At 51.5% G+C, this 26,276-nt stretch overlaps 5 protein-coding genes and 1 long non-coding RNA gene across 12 annotated transcripts in view; 3 read left to right on the top strand and 3 right to left on the bottom strand.

Moving 5' to 3' along the window:
* Positions 1-116: 116 nt before the first annotated feature.
* On the top strand, positions 117-7,122 carry LOC108090856 (sodium/potassium-transporting ATPase subunit beta-1-interacting protein). 6 transcript variants are annotated; one of them, XM_043208040.1, is made up of 8 exons: positions 357-502; positions 1,031-1,398; positions 1,462-1,599; positions 1,662-1,742; positions 1,804-1,995; positions 2,057-2,117; positions 2,945-2,999; positions 5,697-5,820. In XM_043208040.1, exons 2-8 carry the CDS (start codon positions 1,339-1,341, stop codon positions 5,707-5,709), a joined length of 600 nt encoding a protein of 199 aa, XP_043063975.1. In that variant the 5' UTR covers positions 357-502; positions 1,031-1,338; the 3' UTR covers positions 5,710-5,820. The 6 variants fall into 6 exon arrangements, with proteins under 6 accessions (XP_017045226.1, XP_017045227.1, XP_043063974.1 ...); XM_017189737.2 differs by lacking the exons at positions 357-502; positions 5,697-5,820 and adding an exon at positions 117-197 and having other exon boundaries at positions 2,945-5,409; XM_017189738.2 differs by lacking the exons at positions 357-502; positions 5,697-5,820 and adding an exon at positions 118-193 and having other exon boundaries at positions 2,945-5,409.
* A 10-nt stretch (positions 7,123-7,132) lies between these two features.
* Positions 7,133-9,528, bottom strand: LOC108090857 (angiotensin-converting enzyme). The gene is made up of 4 exons (XM_017189743.2): positions 8,429-9,528; positions 7,687-8,253; positions 7,311-7,624; positions 7,133-7,249 (listed from the first exon to the last, which is right to left on the bottom strand). The coding sequence occupies exons 1-4, from the start codon at positions 9,433-9,435 to the stop codon at positions 7,233-7,235; spliced, it is 1,905 nt and encodes a 634-aa protein (XP_017045232.1). The 5' UTR covers positions 9,436-9,528; the 3' UTR covers positions 7,133-7,232.
* An 828-nt stretch (positions 9,529-10,356) lies between these two features.
* LOC108090714 (sodium channel protein 60E) overlaps positions 10,357-26,276 on the top strand; it is a 31,837-nt gene continuing 15,917 nt past the window's right edge. Inside the window, 9 exon segments of the mRNA XM_043208060.1 lie at positions 10,357-11,087; positions 12,652-13,178; positions 20,525-20,736; positions 23,849-24,468; positions 24,532-24,751; positions 24,808-24,942; positions 25,002-25,737; positions 25,796-26,010; positions 26,066-26,236. Coding sequence (XP_043063995.1) covers positions 13,142-13,178; positions 20,525-20,736; positions 23,849-24,468; positions 24,532-24,751; positions 24,808-24,942; positions 25,002-25,737; positions 25,796-26,010; positions 26,066-26,236 — 2,346 coding nt within the window. The 5' untranslated portion in view covers positions 10,357-11,087; positions 12,652-13,141.
* LOC108090719 (glycine-rich cell wall structural protein 1.0) lies at positions 17,126-18,841 on the top strand. Its single transcript, XM_017189522.1, is given in 3 exon segments — positions 17,126-17,615; positions 17,690-18,598; positions 18,600-18,841. Coding segments are annotated over 3 exon segments (1,248 nt in total). The 5' UTR covers positions 17,126-17,348; the 3' UTR covers positions 18,672-18,841.
* Positions 18,688-20,155, bottom strand: LOC108090718 (mitochondrial thiamine pyrophosphate carrier). 2 transcript variants are annotated; one of them, XM_043208059.1, is made up of 3 exons: positions 20,079-20,155; positions 18,888-20,018; positions 18,688-18,803 (listed from the first exon to the last, which is right to left on the bottom strand). In XM_043208059.1, the coding sequence occupies exon 2, from the start codon at positions 19,938-19,940 to the stop codon at positions 18,924-18,926; it is 1,017 nt and encodes a 338-aa protein (XP_043063994.1). In that variant the 5' UTR covers positions 19,941-20,018; positions 20,079-20,155; the 3' UTR covers positions 18,688-18,803; positions 18,888-18,923. The 2 variants fall into 2 exon arrangements, with proteins under 2 accessions (XP_043063994.1, XP_017045010.1); XM_017189521.2 differs by having other exon boundaries at positions 18,888-20,153.
* LOC108090720 lies at positions 23,009-23,603 on the bottom strand. The gene is made up of 3 exons (XR_001771363.1): positions 23,471-23,603; positions 23,294-23,384; positions 23,009-23,202 (listed from the first exon to the last, which is right to left on the bottom strand). It is a non-coding gene; the product is annotated as an uncharacterized LOC108090720 (long non-coding RNA).

The raw sequence follows: 26,276 nt of genomic DNA, 5'->3' as shown, positions 1-26,276 counted from the left end.
TTCAATAAACGTTTTTATTTAATTTTCAATCTTTACTCGGCAAGTATAAATTCAATTATTTGAATATCTGGTACGATTGTTTGGTATTTTTTGATGCACTGCCGTATCTCGAAGTATTTTTCCACGACCCAGACACGGTCACTCCTCTTAGTTTTCAATTGTTTTTTTCCCGTTTCGTTCGCGCACTTGTCCTGTACGTAAGTTATTAATTTCCAAAACTATTAAACGTCGTGTCTTTGTATTATGTAAAGTGAACTGGGCTAGATATCGGCTCAAAACTAATGGAAAGTTAACGCATATTCTTTGGCCCATCGAGTTTATGTGTTAGTCAGTGGAATGTGCGGTGGTCAGTGCCTCTGTGTGCGTGTGTGAGTGGGGCTTCCGTGTCGCAAGCGGAAAACAAATGGAAATGAGTTTTGTGTTTGAGTCATATTCCAGTGACAAACAAAGCGCGTCATGCGTTGCCCATTGAATTACTGTTTAATTTGATTACCGGGTACAAGTGAGTCTTCTTCCAATCGCTGATCGCTTATGTGGGGCCACAAATAGACATGGCGTAATGGAGATGCGGGAGCTTCTCTGGCTGCGCTGCTGTGTCTGTGTGCTAATTAATTAATTGCTCATACTTGACCTGGACACTAAGCAGACGCTGTTGAAATCGACAATATATGAACGCCTAAATGGAATGGGCGAAAAAGTGCGTGTTTGGTTTAAGTTACGTGAGCCCCTCGGTCAGATTGTGTTTGTAGTGGTAGGGAGAATTATCGTGCACAAGTGTGCGTGAGCAGCAATGTTGAGATTGGAGGTGCCTATGTACCTAATAAAATAAAGAAAAGCATTTCTCCCTACGACTAGCCTTATATTGCCTTAAACCGAATATAGGATTTTGCTTTTTTTTGCAACTTCCCTGTAATTGATTCACTTGGGTACTTGCAAACTGGTAACTTTCCCAGCACTGACTGGCCAAAGTTAATCTTGGTAACGCGGTTCGTTTTTTTAATTTCTCTTTATTTACTCTCGGTTCACACAGATCAGGTTTTGTTCGGTGCAGCTGCATTCTTTCTCGCTCCCACCCCTGCCCCTGAAAACCTGCACCTGCGTTCTTAAGGAGCGAACGAGAGGCAGAGATCCAGTGCGGCACTTGCCACGCTTGACTTGCAGCAGGTCTGCAGGCAAGGCGGAAATGCCACAAGGAGCCAACGCTACTGCCGCCGATAGCCACAAGTTCCAGTCCCGATAAGGCGACGATAGACTGGAATACGCAGCTAGCTGGAAAGCAGATAGCGAGGGGAGAGCAGAATTATTTGTTATTCTAATTTTGAATGAAATGACGATGTGATGGGCTCGTGCTCGTGTACGCGGCGGCACTTTTTGCTGTCAATATGCTTCCTGCAAGTGGTGAGTATCGGCGATTCGGTCTGATAAGACCAATTCTAAAACCGACTCCCCATCGATCCACAGATAACAATAATCGAGCGCCAGGTATTCGACTTCCTCGGGTACATGTGGGCGCCCATCTTGGTGAACTTTTTCCACATATTGTTCATCATATTCGGGTTCTACGGCGCCTACCATTTTCGCGTTAAATACATCATAACCGTAAGTGGCCTGATTACCATATCTCTGCGATAACCCCAATTTTTCCGTGTGTCCGCCTGCAGTATCTAATATGGAACTTCCTGTGGATCGGCTGGAACGCGTTCCTCATTTGCTTCTACTTGAATGTGGGACAGTTGGACAAGGTGAGTTAAATTACCTATCAAAACGTGTCCAGACTTACCTGATCCAAATTCCACATCTTAGAACAGCGACCTGCTCAATCTGGGCACCGGGAGCGTCTCCTGGTTTGAGGCGAACGGATACGGCTGTAAGCCCACCTTTAACATGACCGCAGAGGATCCGTTCCGGCCCCAGCGGCCAGAGAATGTTGAGGGTTGCCTGCTGGACTACCCCCTGGTAGAGATCATACACTCGGGGGTGCAATGCGCCCTGGCGGTGAGTACCCCTCTAGCTTAAGTGCCCCGAATTGTGTAAATTGTCTCGTCCAATCCCACAGATGCTCGGCATACTCGGTGCGATTCTGATCAGTTGCATATTTCTTGATGAGGACGACAGATGTAAGTGGCGCTTTCTGATTACGAACCATGCTCGTTTGTCATGAACCCCACTAACCGGGATCGGTCATTGCTAACCCCTTTCCTCCTCATAATCTTTCACTTTTGGGTATCACTGTGCACTGTGTCTGGTAAATTGTATCCCTTCCCATCTTGACTTCATAATTTCCCCTATGTGTAATGAATTCTTATGATGGCATGAATTGACATTGAGAAGCCCGTCGAATGTTTATTGTTATTGTCGAAATATCAGGTTGTCGATATGTAAGCTCTAGCCTCCCCACCCAAAACCCGCACCCTGGAATGCGATTGTACCCATATAAAATGACTCTGATTTAAACATATTATATGTTGTGCCCTATATTAACCACCATTGTGAATTTTTCTTGTGAATTGTGAGAAAATCTACATACGCCTAAACAATATACATACATGCCATATACTAGTGTTGTAATCCATGTTATGTCTAAGTCATTTACTCATAATCAAGAAAACAACAACATTGTATTTGCTTATCGACAGCGACACTGTGCAGCGAAAAACAAAGTAGAACAACATCAGGACGGGTGCTCCGAAAAATATCACTTTAAATTTCATTTGTAATTGGAAAATTCGTGAAGTCAAATAAAACGTGATGGCTATGCACACATACATTTAATGTATGCATATACGACCAACAATTGTTCGCTCAACAGAGCGAGCGACCACTGGCCGTTTTGGGTTTGACCTGCATTTAGTTCAAAACTTGTGACCCCTGCACAGTGTCCTGCGGTATTCGACGTATTCTTCTGGTTATTGTTAAAGCATCTTAATCAATTTCTGGTTTACAGTCGATTTCATGAACGGCGACGCGAAGAGTCCACAGCACACCGTGGTGCACCCAATGTACGTGAGCTATACAAGTATACCCACAACATCCGCAAGCGCCACCATGCAATCAAACAAGCATCTGCAACTGCAGCAGCAGCAGCCGCAGCAGAACTCACTGAAACTCTATTATCATCAGCAACAACAGCAACCCAAACTACACCACTTCAACAAGAACTACCAGCTGAGCGGCAGCAACAATAATACACTCAACAATAATGTACACCCGCGCGCGTCCTCGCTGCTGCCGCCAGACACGACAAATAACCACAGCGCATCATTCCAATTTCATAGTCACCCTTCGAGCAACCATCTAACCCAGCGCACAGGCGGTGAGGGGAGCAACTGCAGCAGTCTACGTCGCCACCGGCACCACCATTCCAAGGCACCCATCAGTCCCAGTCCCATGTCCGCCCAGACCACACCCTCGCTGTCGTACGCTTCGCTGCAGAACTCCAATCCCTACCTGGCCGGCAATTCGCTGAGCAACAGCAACTACAGCATCTTCCAGAGCCCCGAATCGCTCCAGGGCACGACTCACTTCGCCCGCATCCACCACAAGCCCAAGCCGCCCAAGTCTGGCGTCCCTGTTTTGGGAGAAGTAGACTCCCATCCGACTCCCGGCCTGGGAATGGCCTCGCCCGTCCGTCCGCTCGAGCGCCTGTCACGCAATCTCGAGGAGGACGAGGACAACTTTTCGCTGCAGCAGTTCGCTCCAGGCGAGCACGGCGTGACCTACGTCCCCTTCCAGAGCCCCACTCCGAACAGCCTATTCCTGGGCGAGAACAACAACGCCCAGCCCCATCTCGTCTTCCGCTCCAACTCTCGCCCCAGTCCCAACAACAACGCCTTTCCCTATGACCAGAACGGCCTGCCCTCCCCGATTCGGCTTGGACCCAACTCAAATTCGCGACGGCCCACGCACATTCCCCTGCCCACGGTGCCCCTGCACAGCTGCCTGGAAATGCAGGACGACGAGGATGCGGACGGCGATGCGGAGCTAAATCAAGACCAGATGCTAACGCCCCCGCCTCCACCGGTGGCACGGCCGCACATCCATCAGCGTTTGGGCCAGGCGCCCTATCTCGATCTCTCGCCGGAGGTGGCGGAGCGCTACGCCATGCCCAGCAAGCTAGGATCCGTCCCGTCGGCTGTCCAGATGCCCCTTCCCGTCCCACATGGCTCCCCCATGGTGCGTCGCAGTAACCGTCGGCCAAGGCCCCCGATTCCCGTGAACTTTTGCGATCAAATCCGCGCTCCTCCGCCGGGATACGTGGTGCGGGCACAGAGCGACGATCGCCTGGTAGAACAGGCGGAAGTTGAGGCCGCACCCCACGTGAATCGCCGGAGTGGTCGCACTGCCAACGGACAGAAGTCACGTCCCCGCTCCTTTTGTAACTCGATCGTGGGCGTGCAGGCCTAAAGAACTAAAGAACTCCCATGACTTAAGTACGTCCCGCTGCACTTGCTCCTCGTCTCTCTCTTGCTCAAGCTCTCTGCCTAGGCAGGATGCCTGTTACTAACTGTATCAGGATCACTCGGTCCCGACACACCCTTCATACATACATACACATAGATGTTGCTGTTTCTTTGTTGTGCCTAACCAGCCTGCTAACGTGGCCAGGAATAGGGCCTAACCCTAGCTTCCCGAGCGTGCGTTTAACGATTCGGATAATGCCTGATGCTGACTTGAATTATGTAAAACTTAGTAACCATTCAAACACGTGCAAACAGTTTTAAGAGACTTTTCCCGAATTGTGATAGAAGGCGTGAAAAGTCGCAGCAGAATGAAAGTCTAACAATTTTATGTTGATCTGTGATAACTGAAAACAAACATGAGCGAAAAACGATTATTTAAAAACGAAAATGTCACAAAATCATTATCAAGCGAATGATATGAAAATTTGTTGAGAACGCAAGCGAGATAAATGAAATTTAGCGCCAATTGCAACGAAATGCCTTCGGTGAATGACGGAATAGAGATTAGAGTATACAACACATATATAATATATACCGATGTTATGTGCGGGAGAGCGCAGCCTCCCCAAGAGCTGCCTTTTGTTGTTTACTAATATACGATCTATACATACATACATATTTACGATAAATGGCGAAATGCCATTGCACTACGATGCAAACGTTAGTTGTCGGACACAAACAAAAGTTGCCTATTGAGTTAAGTGCGAGATTCGTTATACAAACGTAAAGAAACAAATTTATAGAACTGTTAAGTCTAGTATTAAGCTTTAAGCCACACATGCATTAGCAGAGCAGATCCAAATCCAAATCGAAATCCATGTAGCGTAGGCACTATTAACTGTTTAGATAGATCCACGGTCTTGATCTTTAGCCATGCGAATTTCGCTGATTGGTGCCAATTCCCGACGAGATTCGAAGCGTTTCCAATAAAATGTTCATTTACACCAAACTGCGGGATCTCTATATGTATAACTCGGAACTCCTTTTCGTAGCCGCCTATCTTTCTTAGTTCCTCACTGGTAGCTGGTAGCTGGTAGCTGGCTTTCGTAGCATTTGTGGCTCTAACCAACCGCTAACTCTCGTCTCTCTCCGAACGTAGCTAATCCAACTTGTTTAACAGCTCCCAATCATAAGCACAAACTCAATGCTAACCCCAGGTAACTCCAAACGTTCTTTCCCACGGCTAAGTGCTCCTGCCTTTCACCTACTGATCCAATATTGTTCTCCCCGGCGCAGTGAAGCATATTAACAAGCAGTCCAAGCACCGCCAGTCGCTCTACTCCATTGAGTTCGGCAGCAGCAGCGACACCATCCGGCACGGCGCCCACTCCATGGGACTGGGCTTGGGCGATCCCCGAAGCGACCAGGACGGCGGCGAGCTGAGTCCCAAGCCGATGACACCCCGGCGCGTCAAGCGGCGGTCCGTGATGGCGCGCGGCACCCAAGGAAGACAGTCCAGCGGAGGAGGCAGCAGCACCAGGCGTTCGCACCACGGTTCCAGCGGCACCCTGCGATCCAAGCACGGACACGGCGGAGGAGCGGACAGCAGCAGCGGAAGCTACGTGCGCAGCAGTACCCGCAGTTCCCGTCGGAAGAGCCACCAGAGCCCGGTGACCAAGATCATCGACCAGCAGCTGCAGCAGTCGCAGCCGCACCTGGGCTCCTTCCACCGCCAAGACAAGCTCTCTCTGACCGCCTCGAACCTGCACTCGCTTAACAACGACATTCTGAACAACACAAACGCGTCCGGCAGCCAGCTGGGCAGCTTGGGCAAGAGCAACCGGCACTACTACCACAGCTACCGCAAGAACATTCCGCTGGACCCCATCTACTACAACACCAACGGCCAGGGGGCGCTGGAGGAGCCGGGCTCGCCCACTCTTCCGCCGCCCCCGCCATTGCCGTCCGCTGCCGCAGCCTCCACCCTGCAGGCGGGTGGCGGGGGCCACTACAACCCCAGTTACCAGCACTCCACCACCCACCTGAACGACGTGGGACACGCGCCCGACGAGCTGTACAACAACCGGCCGCCCTCTGTGCGCTCCAGCTACTCGAACTTCCACGGCTCGCGACCGCTCTCCACCGCCTACGGAAACGCCGCTGGCGAGAACGTCTTCGCCGGACTGAACGGGGCCAGCGCCAGCCCGCCGCAGCCTCCCTGCACGCCGCCCCTCTACCAGCAACACCCGATGCACCTGCAGCAGCAACACCAGCAGCAGCAGTACCTTCCGCCCCCGCCGATGGACCCCGCGCCTGCCTACGTCAGCGCCATGTCCTTCTCCAAGCGGACCGCCTCGCGGGAGAGCATTCGCTCGATGGCCTTCCTCAACAACGGGCCGCCCGCCTACAACCTCAACTACCACACGCCGCCCGACTCGGAGACAACGATGTGAAGTGTAGGTGCGTGTGTGTGTGTGGTGTTTGCTCAGTCCGTCCTCCGCCTTCACCCTCGAGCATCAACCTTCATCCCCATGGATCTCGGAGTCTTACAAAACCATCATCACGGCCATCGCTATCGCCCAACCGTATTTATTTTTGAGCAACTAGCCACATGGATAGTTTAAACTTCATCCGTAATGTAATGATAGGTGTAGTGCTTACTGTATTCTTAAGTTTCTGTCGTTTTACCAAAGTGCCTTTGTAAATAAATATCTAAAATATGCGATCGATTGTTTACTAATTGATTGAATTGAATGTTCTTATATATTTGATTATTCTGAGGTTATCGCTTTACGGTTAGATAAAAGTAAATTATGTGCTGCACTTGGCACTTTAGTCCTTGCGGCACACTGAAAAGAAATAAGCGAACGTCAGTTAATCCAGAGCTTATGGTTTCTGCTCCAATCTCACATTCGTCGGCATCCCAGCCCGGCTCGATGTCCAACTGCTTGTTGCGCTCCTTCAGCCAAGTGAAGAGTGGGGCAAAGTACTCCAGGATTCCGCGTCCCGTCAACTTCCGTTCTCCAGTGGCGATCTCCATGACATCCCGCCAGTGTCGAGTGGCCCCCAGCTGCATCATGTCGCGCATCTTCTTGCCCGCCTCCTTGCTGTCGTAGAAGTCGCAGTTGTGCAGCGGGAAATCCGGATCGCCCGGCTTGTACTGGCCGCTCGTGAGGCAGAAGGAGCGATAGAACTGGAATCCCAGGATCTCGGCCAGGAATTTCCTGTGGGGGAATCAGGGGGATAGAATATCCTAGGCTAACTATAAAAAAGAATGCGAGCAGACTTTGTGTTGGAGGTTTCCGGGTTCATGCCGCGGTAAAACTTAAAGTCCATATCGAAGTCCTTGTTGTAGCGCTGCGAAGGCGGCTGAACACCGGCGAACTTATCCTGGAGGTCCCAGTAGGCGCAGTTGTAGTCCTTTGCTCCGATTCGACCATCCATCACGTCCACCAGGAACTTGTCGTTGATGAAGTACTGCGGCACGGCGATCAGTGTGTGAACGCCCATGCGAAAGAGTCGGTTCAGGGACTGCTCCTCCGTTAGGCTGTCGTTCAGCAGGATGTGCAAGTGGTGCAGATGGCGCGGTGTGCCTGAGGCCAGGACTACCGTTTCGGCCAGGGCGGCGCCGAACCCAGGACACGGCTCCGAGTCGAGTCCGAAGGGCAGCTGCACCTTGTAGAGGTTGTACTGCAGTTCGGCCATTGTGCCGTGGATCTGCATCATCTTCTTGTAGTCCAGTTTTGGGCAGTAGCGCAGCGCCACGTCCGGCGGGAAGTAGTACACCTGCGACTTGCAGTCCGCCCCTCCCTCGTCGTCTTTCATCCGGCGAGAGAAGCGATCGTAGAAGTTACTGTAAAATAGTTTAATTTGTAGTCTTTAAGGATAATGACAAGGCGAAGTCTTCAGAATAAGTTATCTAAAGGATTTTTCAGCTAAATAAATCTTCTTTTCTAAACATCAAGTAAAAGCTTATACGATCTCAGAAACCTTTAACAGCTTTTAAAAGGACTTCGACTTCGACTCACTCTGACATTATGTTGAGGCCTAGCGACTCAAAGAACTCTGCGGCCTTGCGGTTGATCTTGACGGGCGTGACCAGAACCTCCTCCAGACGGCGATGGACCGAGGGCAGCTGGTGCTGCTTGCCTTGGTGGGGCGTGCGGAAGAACTGGTGCGGGTACCAGGCCTGCGACAAAATCTGGTCCATGATGGGCGCGGAGATGGCGCCGTCGCTCTTGGTGTCCGCCTTCGGGTAAGCCGCCTGCACCTCGTGGCGCAGGTAGGCGTGGAGCTCCCGGTAGAGCGGCATAATCTCCCACAAGACCGCCTCCAGCTCCGCCTGGAAGTTCTCCGTGTCGTAGTTGAGGTACCAGGTGCGCGAGGGCGTCACGTGGCCGTTGTAGGTCGCCGCTATCCTCAGCAGGCGCACGTACTCGATGAACGTGTTCTTGGCCGTCTCCTTCTCGTTGATGGCCTTGCGCCAGGCGACCCAGTTGGAGAAGAGCTCCTCGTACAGCTTGCTGCGCATGTTCTTGTTCACGATCTGCGGGAACATGGTCAGCGGGCCGTGGGCGGAACAGTCCTCCTGCAGGCAGACCAGGGGCCCGCTGACAAAGTTGTGTGTTTGCCGCAGAAGGTCCTTGGCCTGCTCGTAGTCTTTCGGTCGCAGGCCCTGCAGCTGTAGCTTAGCCATTCGCTGAACGCGCCTGCGCAGGAGCGGATCGTCCAGGTTGGCCACTGGCACCACGCTCAAGTTGGCCGCCAGCTCGTAGAGCAGTCGATAGGTCTCGGCATCCACCTCCTGCTTGACGTTGACAACCTGTCCGCCCAGCGGCGACTTCCCCTTGTCCGTGAGCTGCATGAAGATCCTGCGCTGCAGGCCCCACACGTTGCGCATGCGGGCGGTGGCCCTGTCGAAGATCAGCTTGGTGGCCAACTCATATCCGGACGAGTGGTTGGTTCGGGGGTTGCAGTGCCCGAACGAGACGGTCAGCAGGATGACCAGAAGAGGTACTCCGAGCAGGGGCCGCATTTTGGCCCTGGACTGGCTTCCGTTTCGCCGCGATAAGCTTATCTGTGTGTGTGTTATAATCCGACTTCGGCTTTGCTTCCGACTCTGGCGGAATCTAAACTCTTACTGCGCGGCTAGTCAAGCTACGGGCTTATCGCTTTAGGGCCGGCGCTCTGAGCTTGTCTGCAGTTGCGAAAGAAAGAACCCCAGTCGCGATCTCCCCGAGCAAACGTTGCGTATACGTCACGTGCTGATGCTGACATTACGTATACGCTGTGTGTGCCAGCCAGTAGGCGGGTCATCCCTACACGATTTTCCACCGACGAACGTCCGCATGCGGCTGGCTTTGTTAGCCAGTGGCCCATATTCAAGCTTAATCATTTTGACATTTTCTGTGCGGGGAGAGCGCAGCAGCGGTGGAGGTCCTATTGCCCGCGGTGCAGCAGCAAAGGATTCGGAATGGAAATCAGAATTTGAATCGGAGGAATAGGGGGAAGTTCGCCAGAGCGTGTAGTCGGTTCTCGGTCCTCGTGTGGCATGTGGCATGTGGCACGGCATTTGTTTATGCCGGCTGACCTGCAAGAAATCGCGAGGGCGCAGGGGAAGTACCTCGCGAACGGAGCGAGAGAGCATTTCCCCGACGAGTCCTTTTTCGCCAGAATACTGGGGAAATTGCTTTGTGTGTTTTTTCATCGCTCTGCATCGCGGTCGCCCTGCAGATTACGTCAAACGGAAAGGAAAACCCGTTAGCCGAGCTCAGTCGCCGACGAACCTTAGAACCGAGCAGTCGCCATGCGAGCGCACGTGTCCCAGTGGCCCAGTGTCCCAGTGTGAAGTGAAAAAGCCAAGGAAAATGGTGAAAAGCAGTGAAAAGCCTGAAAAGGCCTGAAAAGTAACGCAGAAAGGACCCACTCAAACACACAGCCGTACGCGTTACCAGCACAAGTGCATTCAGTGCGAGGAAAATTCTTCAGCGCCCAAAAATAGAGTGAAATGTGTGCTGCATGTTGTTGTTGCTGCTGCTGCTGAGGGGCGGGGGGAGGGGCCACGGTTGAAACTAACCTACATTTTCGCGCTCTTTCGCACGCTTTTGCGCACACACACACGCGGGCAGGGAGGGCACTCGGCTGTCTCGCTCGCACTCACTATTTGGACAGCGAAAGAAATCAACAGTAAATTGTAATAACACTTCTCAGTCCGCTGGTGTGTGTTTGTGTGTGTGTGTCGAACAATGTGCGTGCCCGAAGTTTTTGCTTTGCGTTGTTTCTGTTTCTGTTTTTGTTGCTGGTGCCGTTGGCCCACCCCCATTCCACCCACATTGTTGCACAGTTGCGACTAAATAAAAATGTAATTAATGTAAAATAAAATCAAATAAAACAGCAGCTTGAACAGAAGCAGCAACAACAGGATCGGGAATAGAGTAGGTGTGCCAGTGTTGAGAAGTGGAAGTGTAAGAGTGGTTGGCGAAAGGAAAGTGAAGTGCAATAGTGTGTGTGTGCGTGTGTTGCAGGCCCAAGAAAGTGAAATACGAAAATAGAAATAGAAATAGAAATAGCCGTAGTGCAAGCACACAAGCGATTACATAAAGCCCTGCTATCATCCCGGAACATCCACCAGCAAGGACAAGAACTGCAGCCAGCGGAGAGTAAACAACCTACGGCTAATGTTTAAAGGTAAAATCGAACATGGAAATGCGTGTGGGTGTGTGTGTGGGGGAGGGTCAACACAACCACAAGGCTTATGCCATAAATTAGCTCTTGATGTGCACTTAACTAGGCGGCCACACTTTTGCTTCGTTTCGTATCGCTTCGTTCGCGTTGCTGTCGTGCGAGCGCTAAAAACGGCGGTGGGGAATCGAGGACCAAAATTTGTAGCACAACTTTAGGGGCCAACTGGTAAAGCTCTGCCAGCCGCACTTTTATGGGCCAACTTTAAACCCAACCACTGGTCACGCCCTGAAACAGAAACAGAAACTGGAACTGAAACTGAAACAGTACCACAAACAGAAACGGAGCTCGACCCCAAGGGGAAGAACCCTCCGTAAAATTGTAAGCCAACAACACATTGTTTAATGTCTCCAGCGCAGCTCTTATTGTTGTAATAAAAGTGTTTCTGCCGATTTGTGTGTACTGGCGCGCACCTGCAAATGCAGGTGGATCTTCTACGGGGGCCCAGCCTCCGGGCCTAATGGCACATCCCTGCCAGCGAATTTCCGCCAGCAAACATCACTTGCCATAACGGGGAGGTGGAAACTTGATATTGAATATTTTATGGGTGCCTTCATCTAACGCTTTTCCATTTTCGCTGCCAGTAGCTTGCAGACGTGTCAAGAAGTTTGCGAAAAACACAACAGGAAGCACAGGCCTACACAGACAGCTACCCGCACTCATATATGTGGGGGAGGCGCAACAATGCCGGGAGCACCAGCAACAAAGCGCTGAGCAGTGAGCAGCATCATCCTGCCACGCCCCCTCCCTTTCGCCACTGCCCACGCAACCTCATTGCTTTTTGTTGGGCGCCCATTTATCAATTCTTGTATCTTACTTTGGGTGTGTTCGTGTTCGGAAAGATGCTAGATTGTGTGTGTGCCCATAATGTTAATTAACTTTATCTCGCTCAAGCTTTAAGACTTAAAGCAGTGCTCATTTCCCGCCTCTCGTCTCAGGCCCTCTGCCATCCTTCCTCTCAGGTGTTTATCTCTTCCGTTACGCACATTAGTCGAGTAAGTCGTTACGGTTCATATACTTAGTGCACTCGGGAAAAATGATTTTCAAAATCTTAAGATAATCTGTTATGAGGTAAGTGATTGAGTTAGGGATAACCATCACAAAAGTATTCAAAAACTATTGAGTTCAAAAACAGTAAAGAAACAAGTTGGCCCATAATCTAACTTCCCAAATAAAATCTATTTAGAACTGCTTCAATTTAGCAAATGATTTCAAAAATTTTTAATAATGGGCACTTTTGTTTATATTTCAAAGATATTTTTTTGATTATTTATTAAATAAATCTTTTAAGTCAGGCCAAAAATTACAGTCAGTTTTTTAGTGTAACGTGTGTGAGTGGGTGTGGGCGCTCTCGGGGATTAGCGTGCTGCCAATTACCGTTATACGATGCGACGCTGAGCTATTGCGGGCAGAGGCGATTTAATTTACTCGCTTCCCCCCACTTACATAAGCTTAAATCTCTCCACTCAGATCAATTTCTTTTTCTTCATTTCTCCCATTTACAAAACAGACGCATCGCAAAATGTAAAGCAATAATCAACACAACAAAGCCAAAGCCCACAATAGAAGCAGAAGCCGAGGAGCGAGAAGGCGAGGCGGCGAGCCGAGGCGATGCCAAATGCCATTATTGGAAACTGTCATAGTCGTAGGATTTGCATAGCATAGCAATAGCAATTGTGATAGCAATAGGCACCATGAGAGCCCCCAGCGTGATAAGCACCACGACAACAGCATTAGCAATAGTAGGCACTACGCACAAAATGGTTAACAAAGGGAACGGTGACAATATTCACGGTAAACTGAGCGATCCGCTCGCCTGAAAAGTGAGACAGACATATGCAGACCAGTGTTCGAAAATCGAGTGAGAAGCAAGCCAAGAGAGAGCAAGCCATGCAGCTGCCCTAAGGACATTAGCAAGGACGCAGACCAACAGAAACCAGAGGTAGCAGCAGCAGCAGCAGCAGCAGCAGTAACCAACCAAACGACGACAATCAGTCAAGATGAGTGATGATCAAACGGCGTCCAACGATGAGAAAGGTGAGTCCCGAACCACTAAGCCCTGCTGATACTGCCATTGATAGTTTTCCAAGCCACCCGGCCTCATAAATATTATTCTTGAGCCGTCCGGCGGGAGTGGGGCCACGTTGGGTGGAGTTGGGGGTGGGTATGGGGATGGGAGGCCATCAAATCTGTATCCGAGGGCATATGCATTGAAAGGCCAGGAGGCCAGGTGTCAGGGGGCGGGACTCCTGCCTCCGTTCTCCTGACAGCGACACCTGCACGCCAACTAAGCGAAAGTCGTGCACAGTGGTCGTGGCCACAGAGATTGTGGTGTACTGGAGTCACATTGAAGAACGCATTTCCATCTGTTATTGAGCTACCCATTGAGCTAACCTAATCCACCTAAAATATTGTTTACGGCTTAACTAATATGTAAAACTCTTAACTCTTACTTTGTAAAGTTTTCACTAAGAACAAAATAATAGCTCGATTCATTTATATTATTTTTTTTAGTAATACTAAGAAATAATTATACATGCTTATTCTTTATTAGAGGCAGTTATTTCCGTATTTGTGCCGGAGGTGTTTTGTTTTTACATAAATCGTGGAAGATGAACCAGTATTTCGCGTTATTTTAAAATATGTATATAAGTTGGACAAGCTGTAAGCTCAAAGATGAGCATCCATCATCGGGTTATTGCTAGCACTTCGGGTTCACTTTGCTGGGGAACCACCCACTGTGCGGGGCAACAAATTCGGCGATGGAGTGGTTGGGGTGATTGGGGTGGGAAGTGCGGAGGCATTTGCTTTTTGTGCGTGTTGTGCCTTTTCCTGCCACTTCCCGGACTCCTGTCCTCCTGGCCAGTCCTGCTCATCAACATAATTAAATAGCATTGCTCGTTGTGTGCTGGGCGATTGCTTGGTCGCCTTTTGCCTGGTGCCCTGGGTCTTGGTTTTGGTCTTGGCCTCGGTCTGGGTCTGGGTCTGGGTCTTGGCCAATAAAACGAGAATGGAATCGAAGCAGCTTAATGGCGAGACAGGCCGACCCTAAGGCCGTTTAAATAAATGATAAACAAATCGAAAATGGGAAGCGTTTCTGCTGGACGCCAACGTTTCGGCTGACGACTGGCCATAAGTTACGCAATCGTTTTGCAGGCGCCGATAGAGAGCGCAATTTGTCCTTTCGCTCGCCGGCGGGGTAGGGGAAGGGGGAGGGGGGAGGTCCTGGTGGGCGGATGGGAGGTCGGTGGGAGCCTTTGTCAGCGGAGGATATTCATTGGGGAGGCGAACAAAGCACAAAGGCCAGCAGGCGCTGCCAGCTGCGGATTACGAATATGAACGGAAGCGGAAACTAATTAAATATGTAGAGCAATTGCTGCTGCATCTCGCTTTATGCGAATCCTCCCGATTCACTTTTTCACTTTTGTTTGTACCGCATCGGTGCAATTTCTGCTTCTGTTTCTGTGTCGGTTTCAGTTTCAGTTTCGGATTCGGTTTCGGGCTCTCCTTGGGATTCGGCTTGGATTGCCTTCCCTTTCGCCTCGCCAGCCTCCAATTGGATTTGTTTTTGGACAGGAAGCCAGGAAGCGAGTGGAGAGCGCCGCATAGAAAGTGCCTCCGTCTGCGAGGGGCGTAATCGCCCCGCCCCCGCAACCCCGCTTCGAGTAGCAATCCCATTTCGATTTCCATTCCCGTTCCCGTCACCATTGAACTTGTGCAAAGGTCTGCGCAGCTGCAACTGCAACCGAAGCAGCAGCGGCATTGCAACTGCAACTGCAACAATGAATTCACTAGCAGAAAAATGTAAGACTTGCCATCAATTGGCGAATAGGAAAGCCAGCAGTTTAAACACTCCAGTTTTACTTTGCTTTAAGAGCTGTTCTCAGAGGAATTGTTGAGACCTAAATGAAGGGTTCCTTTTATCGGAATTATTACCCTTGAGGAGTGGAATATAGTGAAGCAAAACCTCTCCCAATATGTTTATATTTCATCATATATCATACATCACAACTTATGAACCATATTAATGTTGATTAAAAAATAAAAAAATACAGCTCAGAATAGCTTTATTTATTTTGCGATTAACCTAACTAATTTTATAGGATCGCTTCTGGCATTATTTGAGTACAAGTTTTTTACCGTGTGGGGATGCAACTGGTTTTTTGGGAAAACCACGACATTGCCCGTTGCTAGTTGCTTTTTAGTAGTTTTCTGTGCCTGTGTGCAATTTCCTTTTTGTTTTTGGGCGCTTTGAGAATGACTTTGCTTCCGCGTGAAGATGCAGCGGCGACTCGGGAGTTTCGAGTCGCGAGCCCGGGACGATTATGCAATACGGGGAAGATGTGCGTCTTTGTTGCATCTGATGTTAATGTGCGACCGCCAACCGGTTGCCCATCGTCATCACAGTCATCGCCGTCATCGTGGCGGCGGCAGAGCAGCTTCATCATCGCGAGCGCGGCCCTCGCTGGCCAAAGGCAGCGGTCCCCGTGGAGAGATGCTCTTTTGGTATTGAAATTGAAATGCAGCCGAGTGAGTGCTTTTGCTCCCAGTTCGAACTTGGTTCGCGGGAGCATCGTGATTATGATCGTCATTATGCTTTGATTGGCAACAGATTGTTGCGTCGGAGTCCCGCTCGCGGGCAGCTAGTTCCTTATGTAAGCCCGCTTTTGTTTACAACCCGAAACAGTTTAAATGTGTATTAATTATTCGGCAACGACGGAATCTGCCGAGCTGCTCAGCTGCTGAGCTGCCGAGCAGTCAGTTGCCTAGCTACCCAGTCGCCGAGAAATGATAATCAGCTACGTAATCGAAATGGCCGGATGGCCCCGATTCCGATGATTCGGATGAAAACTGCGGCCCACACGCTGGCCCAGTCACTCAGTCACTCAGCGCTAATGAAAACTGTGGCTAATCAACGGCGAATGCATAACAGAGGGCGGTGGGTGGTGATGGGTGAGTCGCTGGTATTAGATGGCCAGTGGCCATGACCTCTCCGCGCTGCCAGTCCGTCAGCCAGCCGGACGTCTTGCTGATGTAAGAGCGAAACAAAACCCACGGCAGGTACTTTTTCGCCAGTGTTGCAGCGCCAGAGCATGACAAGATATTTTTGATGCTGCTGCAGGCGAGGCTTAACCCAATAATGCTCGAGAGCCACTTTCCCAGCTGGCTCACAGAAAGGAGAAGTTTCGGCGGCAGCGCAGCGCAGCGCACTGACCTGGCCCAATCCGAAGAACAGAACCTGTTATGTTCCGCTGCCCCGCTGGCCCACTGCCCCACTCCTCGCGCCAGCAAACGACATTATCAGGCCAATTTCCGGCGGGCGGCGGCCATCAATGGGTTAATGAGAAACGACCCGAGCAGCTGCCAATCCAGCCAATCCAACCCTTGGCCAATCGTTATGCAAGTCCGGACCAACAATAAGGAATTGCCAATAGGAAGTTCGTATCTGCATAAACAACCATGCATAAACATGAACGTCAACAAAATACCTAACGGTTAACTTCCAGCATCGGCGATGTGATAAAGTGGCAATAACAACGCGCTCTGGGCCAAAACTGGAACCGGTCAAGTTGCATATTACCTCAGTTTGAATTCCGATACTAACCATTTTCGGCAGCCAGCCCACAGAGCTTAGGGCCACTCAGATTTTCTCTCAAACGAAAGTGGAGCAAGAAGCCAATGCTCCTCGGGAGAGAGTGAGCTGCTACACCTAGAGAAAAACTGGTAGCTTATGTGCTTTTAATAGACAAGATATTAACAAATAATCTTATCGGATGATAATTTTTGGGCTTAAACTATGATTGGTTGGTAAATTAAAAATATTACATTATCATATGCCGCGATACAGATTCCATGTGAGTTTTTTTCGGGTGACTCCCAGCGATCTTAAATGAGTCTAGAGAACCTGTTTTGTTCCTCGTCTAAAATATTGCAAATGAAAAGCCAAACACTTATAATACACTTACGTTGGTAACACACCATTTATGTAAAACCGTCTTTGCGTTTTAAAATAATTTGGCACACAAAATATAATATAAAATTGTCCGCTCCGTTCTCATCGTGTGAGCAGAGAGCCCGGTTCGCAAAGGGCACATGCTGGGGAGGATGTGAAAGGTCAACACACTGGCGGTCGCGGAAAGGGAGAGTGAAGAGTGGAGAGCGAAGAGTGAAGAGTGGCGGAGAAGAAAGCACCGCGAAGACGCGGCCATGTGGCCTTCAATGGGTCGCGGCCGTGGAGCTCCAGAGGGGCTGCTCCACTCGATTCAGCTCATTCAGTCGCCGCCGAAAGAGATTATCTCTGCACTTGCTCGACGGCGGCGCGACCGCTTATGTAACCCACGGCTCCCGAGTGGGGAAGAGGGCTATAAAACGGCGCGCAGCCACGATTGCCGAATCATTCCCAGTCGGTCCAGAGACGAGCTATCATCCGAGAGTCCTTGGCAACGAATCCAGAGAATGGCTGCCCGTTTCATAGTGAGTTCGCATCGTGGCCAGATCGGAGCAGCTGGATCCTAACCCCTTTTCCCTTCCCTTCCCTCCACTCCCAGATCAGTGCGCTCCTGCTGGCCAGTCCGGCTGTTTGGGGCAAGCCCACCTTCGGTCGCGAGCACGTCCACATCCGCATCCACCTGCCGGAGAGCGGTGGCGACCACGGCGACCACGGCGGCCACGGAGGTGGCGACTTCGGAGGCCACGGAGGCGGTGACTTCGGAGGCCACGGAGGCGGTGGCTACGAGATTCACTCCCACGACGGCGGCTACAGCGGTGGAGGAGGAGGAGGCGGCGGCGGCGGCCATGTGAACACCTACGCTGTCATCACCGAGAGCCACGGATACAGTGCTGGCGGAGGCGGAGGCCACGGGTCCAGCGGCTACGGCTCCGGGGGATACAGCTCCGGCGGATACAGTTCCGGTCACGACGATGCCAAGATTGCCGCCATCGCAGCTGCCGCTGGTTCGTCCTCCGATCACGGACACGGACACGGCCATGGAGGCGGAGGTGGAGGCGGAGGACACGGCGACGCCCACGCCATCGCCAACATCGCTGCCATCGCCGCCAGCTCGGACTCCTCCGCCCACGGAGGCAGCGGCGGATACTCAGGCTACAGCGACGGCGGTCACGGAGGTCACGGCGGTGGAGGCCATGATACCCAGGTGATTGTTGCTGCGGCCGCGGCTGGCGACTCGCACGGCTCCGGCGGGTACGGCGGTGGCTCCTCCGGCGGATACGACAGCGGCTACTCCGGCGGCTACTCCGGTGGTTCCTCCTACAGCAGCGGCGCCTCCTACAGCGGGGGCTCCTCCTACAGCTCCGGCGGATACAGCGGAGGACATGGCGGCGGCTACAGCGGCGGTGGCTACAGCAGCGGCGGTGGATCCAGCTACGACACCCAGGTGGTGGCTGCAGTGGCTGCTTCCGGTGGCGGCGGCGGCTCCTACGGCGGATCTTCCGGCGGCGGGGGGCGACGGTTACAGCTACTCGGCGCCAGCCTCCGGCGGCTGGGCGGGATCCAGCTCCAGCTGGAAGTAGGCGGCAATGCCCGCCTTGGCCATCTGGTCGTCTAGTCTACTGCTCATGCCCCCCAATTCACACCGTCCACGGGACCTTTAACTTATATTCGACTCGTTCGCTCATCCATATTCCGCGCATCCTCACTCGAAGCTGATGTACAAATAAACCATGTTAGTGTAATAACTTAACTCGGCCTGCTGCCCATGGGCGGGACTGGCGGGACAGGGGGCTCACCTGGTCCAGTTCCACGATGAAACGGGCAAGTGGAGACTACGTCTTGCCGCGCTTCTGGCGGCCCTTGTCGGGCTCCCGCAGAGGAGCGATGTAGTGGCGCTTGAAGAGGTCGTAGATGGTGAAGTAGACGGCGCTGGTCAGCCCGGCCTTCAGCAGGGTGGGCGACATGCCCTTGTAGAAGCCGCCGATGCCCTCCACCCGGAACGTGGTCGTGATGCAGCCCAGGAGCGTGGGGCAGTCGGGGTTGCGGCCGAAGGTCTTGCGCTCCTGCTTGAAGGCCATCAGCTGGATGCGCTTCTTGAGCAGGTCGGCCGGGTAGACGAGCATCTTGGCCGCCACGCCAGACAAGGCGCCGTTGATGAAGAGGAAGGCGCCGTGGATCTCCTGGCGGAGATCGGGCGGCTTGGCCGCGAGCACCAGGGCGTTGAGGTACTTGTAGAAGAAGAAGTTGGCGCCGACCAGCGGGAAGATCTGCACCAGGGTGAAGGACATTCCCCGCGTGAAGCCGTCCCAACCCTCCGTCCGGTAGACCCGCCGCAGCCCGCTCCACGTGCTCATCTGGCTGCGGCGCGAGGAGGGATCGGCGGCCACCATCTGGGTGCGCACCACGTCGAAGGGCTGGGCAGCGCAGGCGCCCAGGCATCCGGCCAGGCCGCCGCAAACGAAGAACATCAGGAAGGGTCGCTCGTTCCAGAAGACCGACTGGTGGGCCATGGAGCGGAGCTGCTCGTAGGACCAGAACTGCACGAGGGCGTAGGAGATGCTCAGCACCTGGCCGGAGTTGTGGCCCCGGAACATGCCCCGCATCCCCTCCTCGGCGTACACCGAGCGGAAGGCGTGGAGGATGCCGCGGTACTTGGACCCCTTGCGGTTGGTGAGCGGCTCCACTTGCATCTGGAAGCGGATCTTGAGGACGTCCAGAGGCTGCGTTATGGTGCGCGTGGCGGCTCCGGCGATTCCGCCGCCGACGGCCTGCATTACCTGGATCAGCCCTGAGTTGTCGGTCGTCGGATGAGGCATCAGCGGAGGACGGGGCCACAGACGAAGGGCCATCCAGCAGTGCAGGGCCTGGTCAAGGTGCACACGAGACCGATATGGTGTGTTGTCATTCCGCAAGCTAATTTTATGAAACTGTAAAAATATTCAAGTGAACATGGGCTAAGCAAGTTGGTTTAACTCTGCGTCCATTACTCGAAACTCTTTTAGATTTAAATAAAATACAAATATGTCAAAATTGAAGTACAAAATAATTTTCTGACAAAAAGAGGAGACCTAACTTTGGGAAATTTGGCATCTGATCAAGGCTGCCACGGTATTATATTATATTATATTGCATAATCTACGTAATCTGACAGACTTTTATAGAAAAAATCATTACTGCAATTAACTGTTTTTTGAATATAAGCAATTTTCAACTTTAAACTGCTTTCACCAGCTTTACTAAAAATGATAAATTAATTAATTAATTGCCATGTTACTTCGTACCTCAATGCGGGTTCTTAAAACAAGATGGCTAACACACTTTTATTTATTTATTCAAGCAAAGTAATTGGAAAAAGGTCATGCTATAATTGTTCGGATTTTATTTTCACACCGATATGGTTTCTCCGAGCACTAACTTCCTCAATCTCTTCCAGCTGTCGCCAAGCACCAGGTCGTCGCGTACACGCAGAAGTCGCAGGTCAAGCACGAGAACCGGCACATCCAGCTGGTGCGGGAGTACGGCTTCCACCCGCGCACCAAGGCCTCCGTGGAGGATGGCGACGTACTGCCCCGCAAGTTCGAGCCCTTTCCGGAGCACATGTACGGCAAGCCGCTGGAGGAGATCGACACCTTCATCTACGAGGAGGTGAGTGAGAACGCTTGGCCGCCCATTGCATGTAATTAAAAAGTCACACGGAGGCGACCCAGTCCTGCGAGTCCGGACTCTCTAGGGGCTCAAGGGTGGCCCGGTGGATGGGGGGATGAGGCGGAAATGGAACGCGCGCGGGGCTTCGGCTGCTTTTGTTTTGATGGCTTCGTTTTGTTGCATTCGCGCGGCATTGTGGGCACAAGTGGAAGTGCACTTTGACGGCAGGGAAACCGGGGTTAATGGAAACGCCTAGAACGGCCCTCGTGGGCCCTCGAAAACCGAAAAGGAAATCAGCGTAAATGCCGCGCGCTCGTTAAATTTCAAAGGCGGGAATAAATTTTGGAGCTACATCAAACAAAGGACACACAATTGCGCGCACGTATGGCCACCACCGAGTGTGGTGCGATGTGTGTGCTCACTGGCTGAAAATATGGGTCATGTCATGCACAGGGCTCCGGGCAGCAAAGTTGACAACCGTATTTACGTGACTCAAACAAACTGGCCGGAGTCGCTGGCGCAGCAGCCGCAGAGGACAAATTATAGGCGAACATGCAAGTGTGCTCAAGACTTGGCGGCTTCGGCTTCGGTTTCGGGCCACGTGTCGTGGCGAAATAATTCCGGATAGCGGCCGAGGTGGACTGGGCTAAATAAACATGCAGGTGACCAGGCACACAGGGCTGCAATCTGGACGGGAGTCGCGGGGAGAGCCGAGATGAGCGTACCTGTGACGCCGAGTGATGTGTTTATCGATCGACTGGATATCCCACTAAGTCCAAGACAAACACACTCCGGCAATCTATAATTAAATCTTATTGGCCAGGGGGTGGCAGTCCGGCAAAATTCAGCTGCAAATAGCGTTGCAACTTGTGGGTCACAGCGATTCCTGCGGAGTCTGCTGCTACGTTGTCCCACATTCTAAAATTAAATCCTATGATGGTTTTAATGGTTTCCTAAGTTTTGGGGGCTCAAACAAATGGTTTCCGGCCAGTTGCTGAAAGTCACTTTCACAATGATCTGAGTTGATCTGAGTCGACCGAATTCAGCCAATTCCCAAAGCAGCTTTATGTTCCAACCAGTATCGGCAAGTCGAAATCTAATACACATATAAAATTTATAGTAGTAAAGCAAAGATAAAACAATCTTAAAATCCCATTATTAAATGCTAATAATTGAGAAACTGATCCAAGCAAGAACGCATTCATTTCTGGGTAAATGCCCTGTTAATTTGCTTTGTACGCGTCTAGTGATAACCAAATCGCTTCCAGCTCAGCTCCGATGGAAACCAGCTATTGCAGCGAAGGGGATCCAAGTGCTTAATTGCATTTAATGACCCATTTCTGGCAAACAAGGCCCGCCTGCTCCTCTCTGGCGACGTGATAAGACACAGGCGCCGCCAGCTTGTCCGGAATGCCGAGCAAGGTCCTACACAACTTTTCATTTCGGGCACTTAAAAGAACACACGCTTATCCTTAAGCTCCTTTCTCCGCCTCCTGCCGCCAATTCTAACCGCATTCCGGGCAAGGGATTCGGATGGGGGACATGCAAATTTACAGCCGAGTGAGGCCCACAAAATGGTAAATGGCAAACTGCCACCCAATCGTAATTTTTGCTTGTTACATTAAAATTTCTGCTTACTCGGCTGAGCGACGTTTATGTGTGTATTACAGTGACAAACGACCTTCAGGCAAGTGGGCTGAGGGGAGGGCTGGGCCGAAACATCATCCTCAGCAGGCACATCTGCATATATAATTGAAGAAATCAGGGCGCTAATGAACAGCTCAGTTCGCCCAGGCAGCTGCTTCAGGTTTAGTTTCGGTTTGGTTGGCACACAAATCGATACTCCGAATGTGGCCAGGCCAAGGAGTTGAAAGGAAAGAGCAGGAGCGGAACGCCATGACGAGCGCGGGACACGCGCTCCCTGGGGCAGCAAGTCCTTCGCCTGATTGCGCCTTGAAAAGCCGTGCTATCCGACTCCGTGGCAATTTACTGCCCTGCCTCGAGCTGATCAATGTTTAATGGGCCTCCCGACTTGGCGCGCTCAAGCTCCTCTCGCAGGTCCATAGATCCAATCTACCGGCTGGCCGATTGCCGATTAGCATCCCTTTCGGGAGGAAGTGGGCTAGAATCCAGATAACTGAAAGGCGAAAACGCTTTGGCAAAACGTGCTCTCACGCACATATAGACACACGATTCGCGAATGTGGTTATGTCGAAGAGCACGCTTGCCTCGGCTCTCTCCGTTTACTCTCACTCTCATTAATAAGACATGCTTTTTCTCTTGGAACCTTGGCGAAAATCCAGTAATTTATTAGAATCAATTTTTACGTGAAAAGGAAACGTGAATTTTAAATGCACATGTACGTTTGTGTGAAAACTGGTTTTGCAAAATTACATGGGGGCCCTTGGGAAAGGGTGACCCAGTCGGCATGTTTCGGTGCGTTGTGAGGGCATCAATCAAAGGTTCCTGCAAAATAACGAAAACCGAATTATAACATCGCGTGCGGCGGATGGGGCTTTCAGGGGTGCTGCCGGGGGCATCGGCCAGATGAACTCACCATTTAGTGGGCGATAGCGCTGCGATTACTTGGACCTTGCACGCATCTTCCTGCGCTTACGCTTCAACCTACGCATACGCTTCTTACGCCACTGCAATGAAAGAAAACACGGTTAATGTTTCTTGCCGGTCACTTCACTATTTCTTCAATTATATTCACTTGTCACCAATTTTTTACCTTAGCTCTCATTTTCCTTCTGGTCTGAACGACGGTTTGAGAACGAAAGAACGAACGACGAGCGGAAGTCGGCCTGCTAGCCTCGCGTGGTGGTTTGACAGCTGGCGCAGGGTTGCTTCTGTGCGATAGGTGGGCCACCGATAGTTGGGCTGCCCCCTTATTGTGCTGCCACTTACTTTGCAGGGCTGCCAGATGGGACTCTGCTTTCGATTGTTAATTTAAATCTCAAAAAATTGTTGATAAAATCAACTAATTCAACTGAAATGGCACACAAAAAATGGGTGCCTTTCTGCGGGTTGAGCTCCGACCCTGGGGACTGGAAGTCAGGCAGTCATCCGAAAAGCACCCTGTACTCTACCCGCTCTTTTTAAATTACAGACCTTTTGCGTGGTTTCAAAACGGTTCCGCAAGAACTACATCCACCGCTTCACAGGAACCAAAAGCCTATTCCTCTTCTACCCATGGAGCCCAGCACGGCGCGTGTGCGTCTACATTGCCACTAACCAGTTCTTCGACTACTGCGTCATGGCCACCATCCTGTTTAACTGCATCTTTCTGGCCATGACGGAAACCGTGGAGGAGGCGGAGTACATCTTCCTGGCCATATACTCCATCGAAATGGTCATCAAGATCATTGCTAAGGGATTTCTGCTCAACAAGTACACGTATCTGCGCAACCCGTGGAACTGGCTGGACTTTGTGGTGATCACCAGCGGGTACGCCACTATTGGCATGGAGGTGGGTAACCTGGCGGGGCTGCGTACCTTTCGCGTGCTGCGCGCCCTCAAGACGGTGTCCATTATGCCCGGATTGAAGACGATCATCAACGCGCTGCTGCACTCCTTCCGCCAGCTGGCGGAGGTCATGACCCTGACCATCTTCTGCCTCATGGTCTTCGCCCTCTTCGCCCTGCAGGTCTATATGGGAGAGTTGCGCAATAAGTGCGTGCGCCAGGTGCCCACCGACTGGACAAACGTCTCGCACGCAGACTGGCAGATGTGAGTAAAGAAGCAACAGCAGCAGGACGGAAAATCAAGCTAATGGGGTGTAATCTTTTCCAGCTGGGTCAACGACACCGACAACTGGCTGTATGACGAGGATGAGCTGCCCGTGTTGTGCGGCAACTTGACCGGTGCCCGCCACTGCCCCTTCGAGTACGTGTGCCTCTGCGTGGGCGAGAACCCGAATCACGGCTACACCAACTTTGACAATTTTATGTGGTCCATGCTGACGACGTTTCAGCTGATCACACTTGACTACTGGGAGAACGTCTACAATATGGTAGGTGTCCTTAGGTCATTTCCGTATCGAGCCTTTTATCCAGTGCTTTCTTCCAGGTACTGGCTACGTGTGGCCCCATGAGCGTATCATTCTTCACAGTGGTAGTGTTCTTTGGTTCATTCTACCTGATCAACCTGATGCTGGCTGTTGTGGCTCTTAGTTACGAAGAGGAGGCAGAGATTACAAACGAGGTGAGTCTTTCAAGTCCCTTACGCGAATATATTGTATGTCCATTATGTTGTCCCTGCAGGAACGAAAAAAAGACCTTCTTGACCATCGAGACGACTCCACGTTCAGCTTCGATCCCTCCGTGCTGAACGTAAAGAAACTAAACAAGAACAACAAAAAGAAAATCGACTCCCGAAAGGGCGTGCTACTGGCCTCGTACAGCAAGAAAAAGACGCGGCGAAAAAAAGCCAAGGGAGGAAAGGAGGGCGGCACCAATGGCAACGGGAGCGGCAGCAACGGGAACGACCCTAAATCCCCCTCAGCCACGCCCAGTCCGCGCCCAAGTCCCCGCCACAGTGCCACAGAACGGCCATCGGCGCTCACTCTGCAGGCCCAGAAACAGTACCAGCAGATGGAGAAGGAGCACCAGCTGGCCAAGACGACTGGTGGCGACACCAATACTGCCGCCACGGCCACGCCTAAGGCGCGCATCAGCTTTCAGGACAGCGGCGTGGGCGTGAAAAACCCGAACATGCTGTACCCCTCGGACTACAAGGGTCAGCTTATCGCCAGCAGCCGACAAGCGAGCTCAAACTCCAGTGGTGTGAACCGCGAGTCCTCGCAGGACGACTCCGGTGTAGTGGACGATCACGAGGAGCAGGATGCGACAAACGAGCTGGGGCACGTATCTACCGTGGAGTTGGCACTTTCTCCTCGCGAGGTGCGGCTCATTAAGTGCAACGGGAACATAGCCCGCATAAGGAACCACAATGTGTATGCCCTGCACCAAGAATTCTCCTCGGAGGTGGTGGTAATCGGTGAGTTCTAAAGGCTTGCCAGTGACTATTATTTAATGTGGAGTCATGTAATTTCCAGACGATTTGCCTGATCGGAACTGCGATAGATGTGTTCATTGGTGTACCGACTACGAGAGCTGGCTTCAGTTCCAAAACTGCCTTTATAAAGTTGTGCGGGATCCTCTCTTTGAGCTGGCTATCACTCTGTGCATCGTCTTAAACACCGCATTCTTGGCCATGGAACACCATGGCATGAGCGAGAGTTTTCGCAACGCCTTAGATGTGGGAAACAAAGTGAGTTTTGCCTTCACGTCCTCAAAGGCGAACTTTAATGCTTTTTATTTTGCAGGTATTTACGTCCATTTTCACGTTTGAGTGCATTGTGAAGTTGATGGCGCTATCCAAAGACTTTTTTCTGTGCGGCTGGAACATTTTTGATCTGCTCATCGTCACGGCCAGTTTATTAGACATCATCTTTGAGCTGGTCGATGGTTTGAGTGTCTTGCGTGGCTTGCGATTGGTAAGGGGGATTCGCCAAGGTTATGTTCTTGTATTTATTG

The sequence above is a fragment of the Drosophila ficusphila genome, unplaced genomic scaffold (assembly GCF_018152265.1).
Source record: "Drosophila ficusphila isolate 14025-0441.05 unplaced genomic scaffold, ASM1815226v1 contig_414, whole genome shotgun sequence".
Taxonomy (NCBI): domain Eukaryota; kingdom Metazoa; phylum Arthropoda; class Insecta; order Diptera; family Drosophilidae; genus Drosophila; species Drosophila ficusphila.
Note: the sequence above shows the minus strand (reverse complement) of the source record. Positions and strands in the feature narration are given on the sequence as shown.

What these genes read in the sequence shown, in the direction of transcription:
- LOC108090718 (XM_043208059.1), bottom strand. Translation starts at nt 19,940, where the DNA reads ATGGCCCTTCGTCTGTGGCCCCGTCCTCCGCTGATGCCTCATCCGACG.
- LOC108090857 (XM_017189743.2), bottom strand. Translation starts at nt 9,435, where the DNA reads ATGCGGCCCCTGCTCGGAGTACCTCTTCTGGTCATCCTGCTGACCGTC. An exon ending in GGCCTCAACATAATGTCAGA is followed by an intron (nt 8,254 to 8,428) that starts GTGAGTCGAAGT and finishes ACTATTTTACAG; the next exon opens with TAACTTCTACGATCGCTTCT. An exon ending in CCGGAAACCTCCAACACAAA is followed by an intron (nt 7,625 to 7,686) that starts GTCTGCTCGCAT and finishes ATTCCCCCACAG; the next exon opens with GAAATTCCTGGCCGAGATCC.
- LOC108090856 (XM_017189737.2), top strand. Translation starts at nt 1,339, where the DNA reads ATGGGCTCGTGCTCGTGTACGCGGCGGCACTTTTTGCTGTCAATATGC. An exon ending in GCGTTAAATACATCATAACC is followed by an intron (nt 1,600 to 1,661) that starts GTAAGTGGCCTG and finishes GTCCGCCTGCAG; the next exon opens with TATCTAATATGGAACTTCCT. An exon ending in TCTTGATGAGGACGACAGAT is followed by an intron (nt 2,118 to 2,944) that starts GTAAGTGGCGCT and finishes TCTGGTTTACAG; the next exon opens with TCGATTTCATGAACGGCGAC.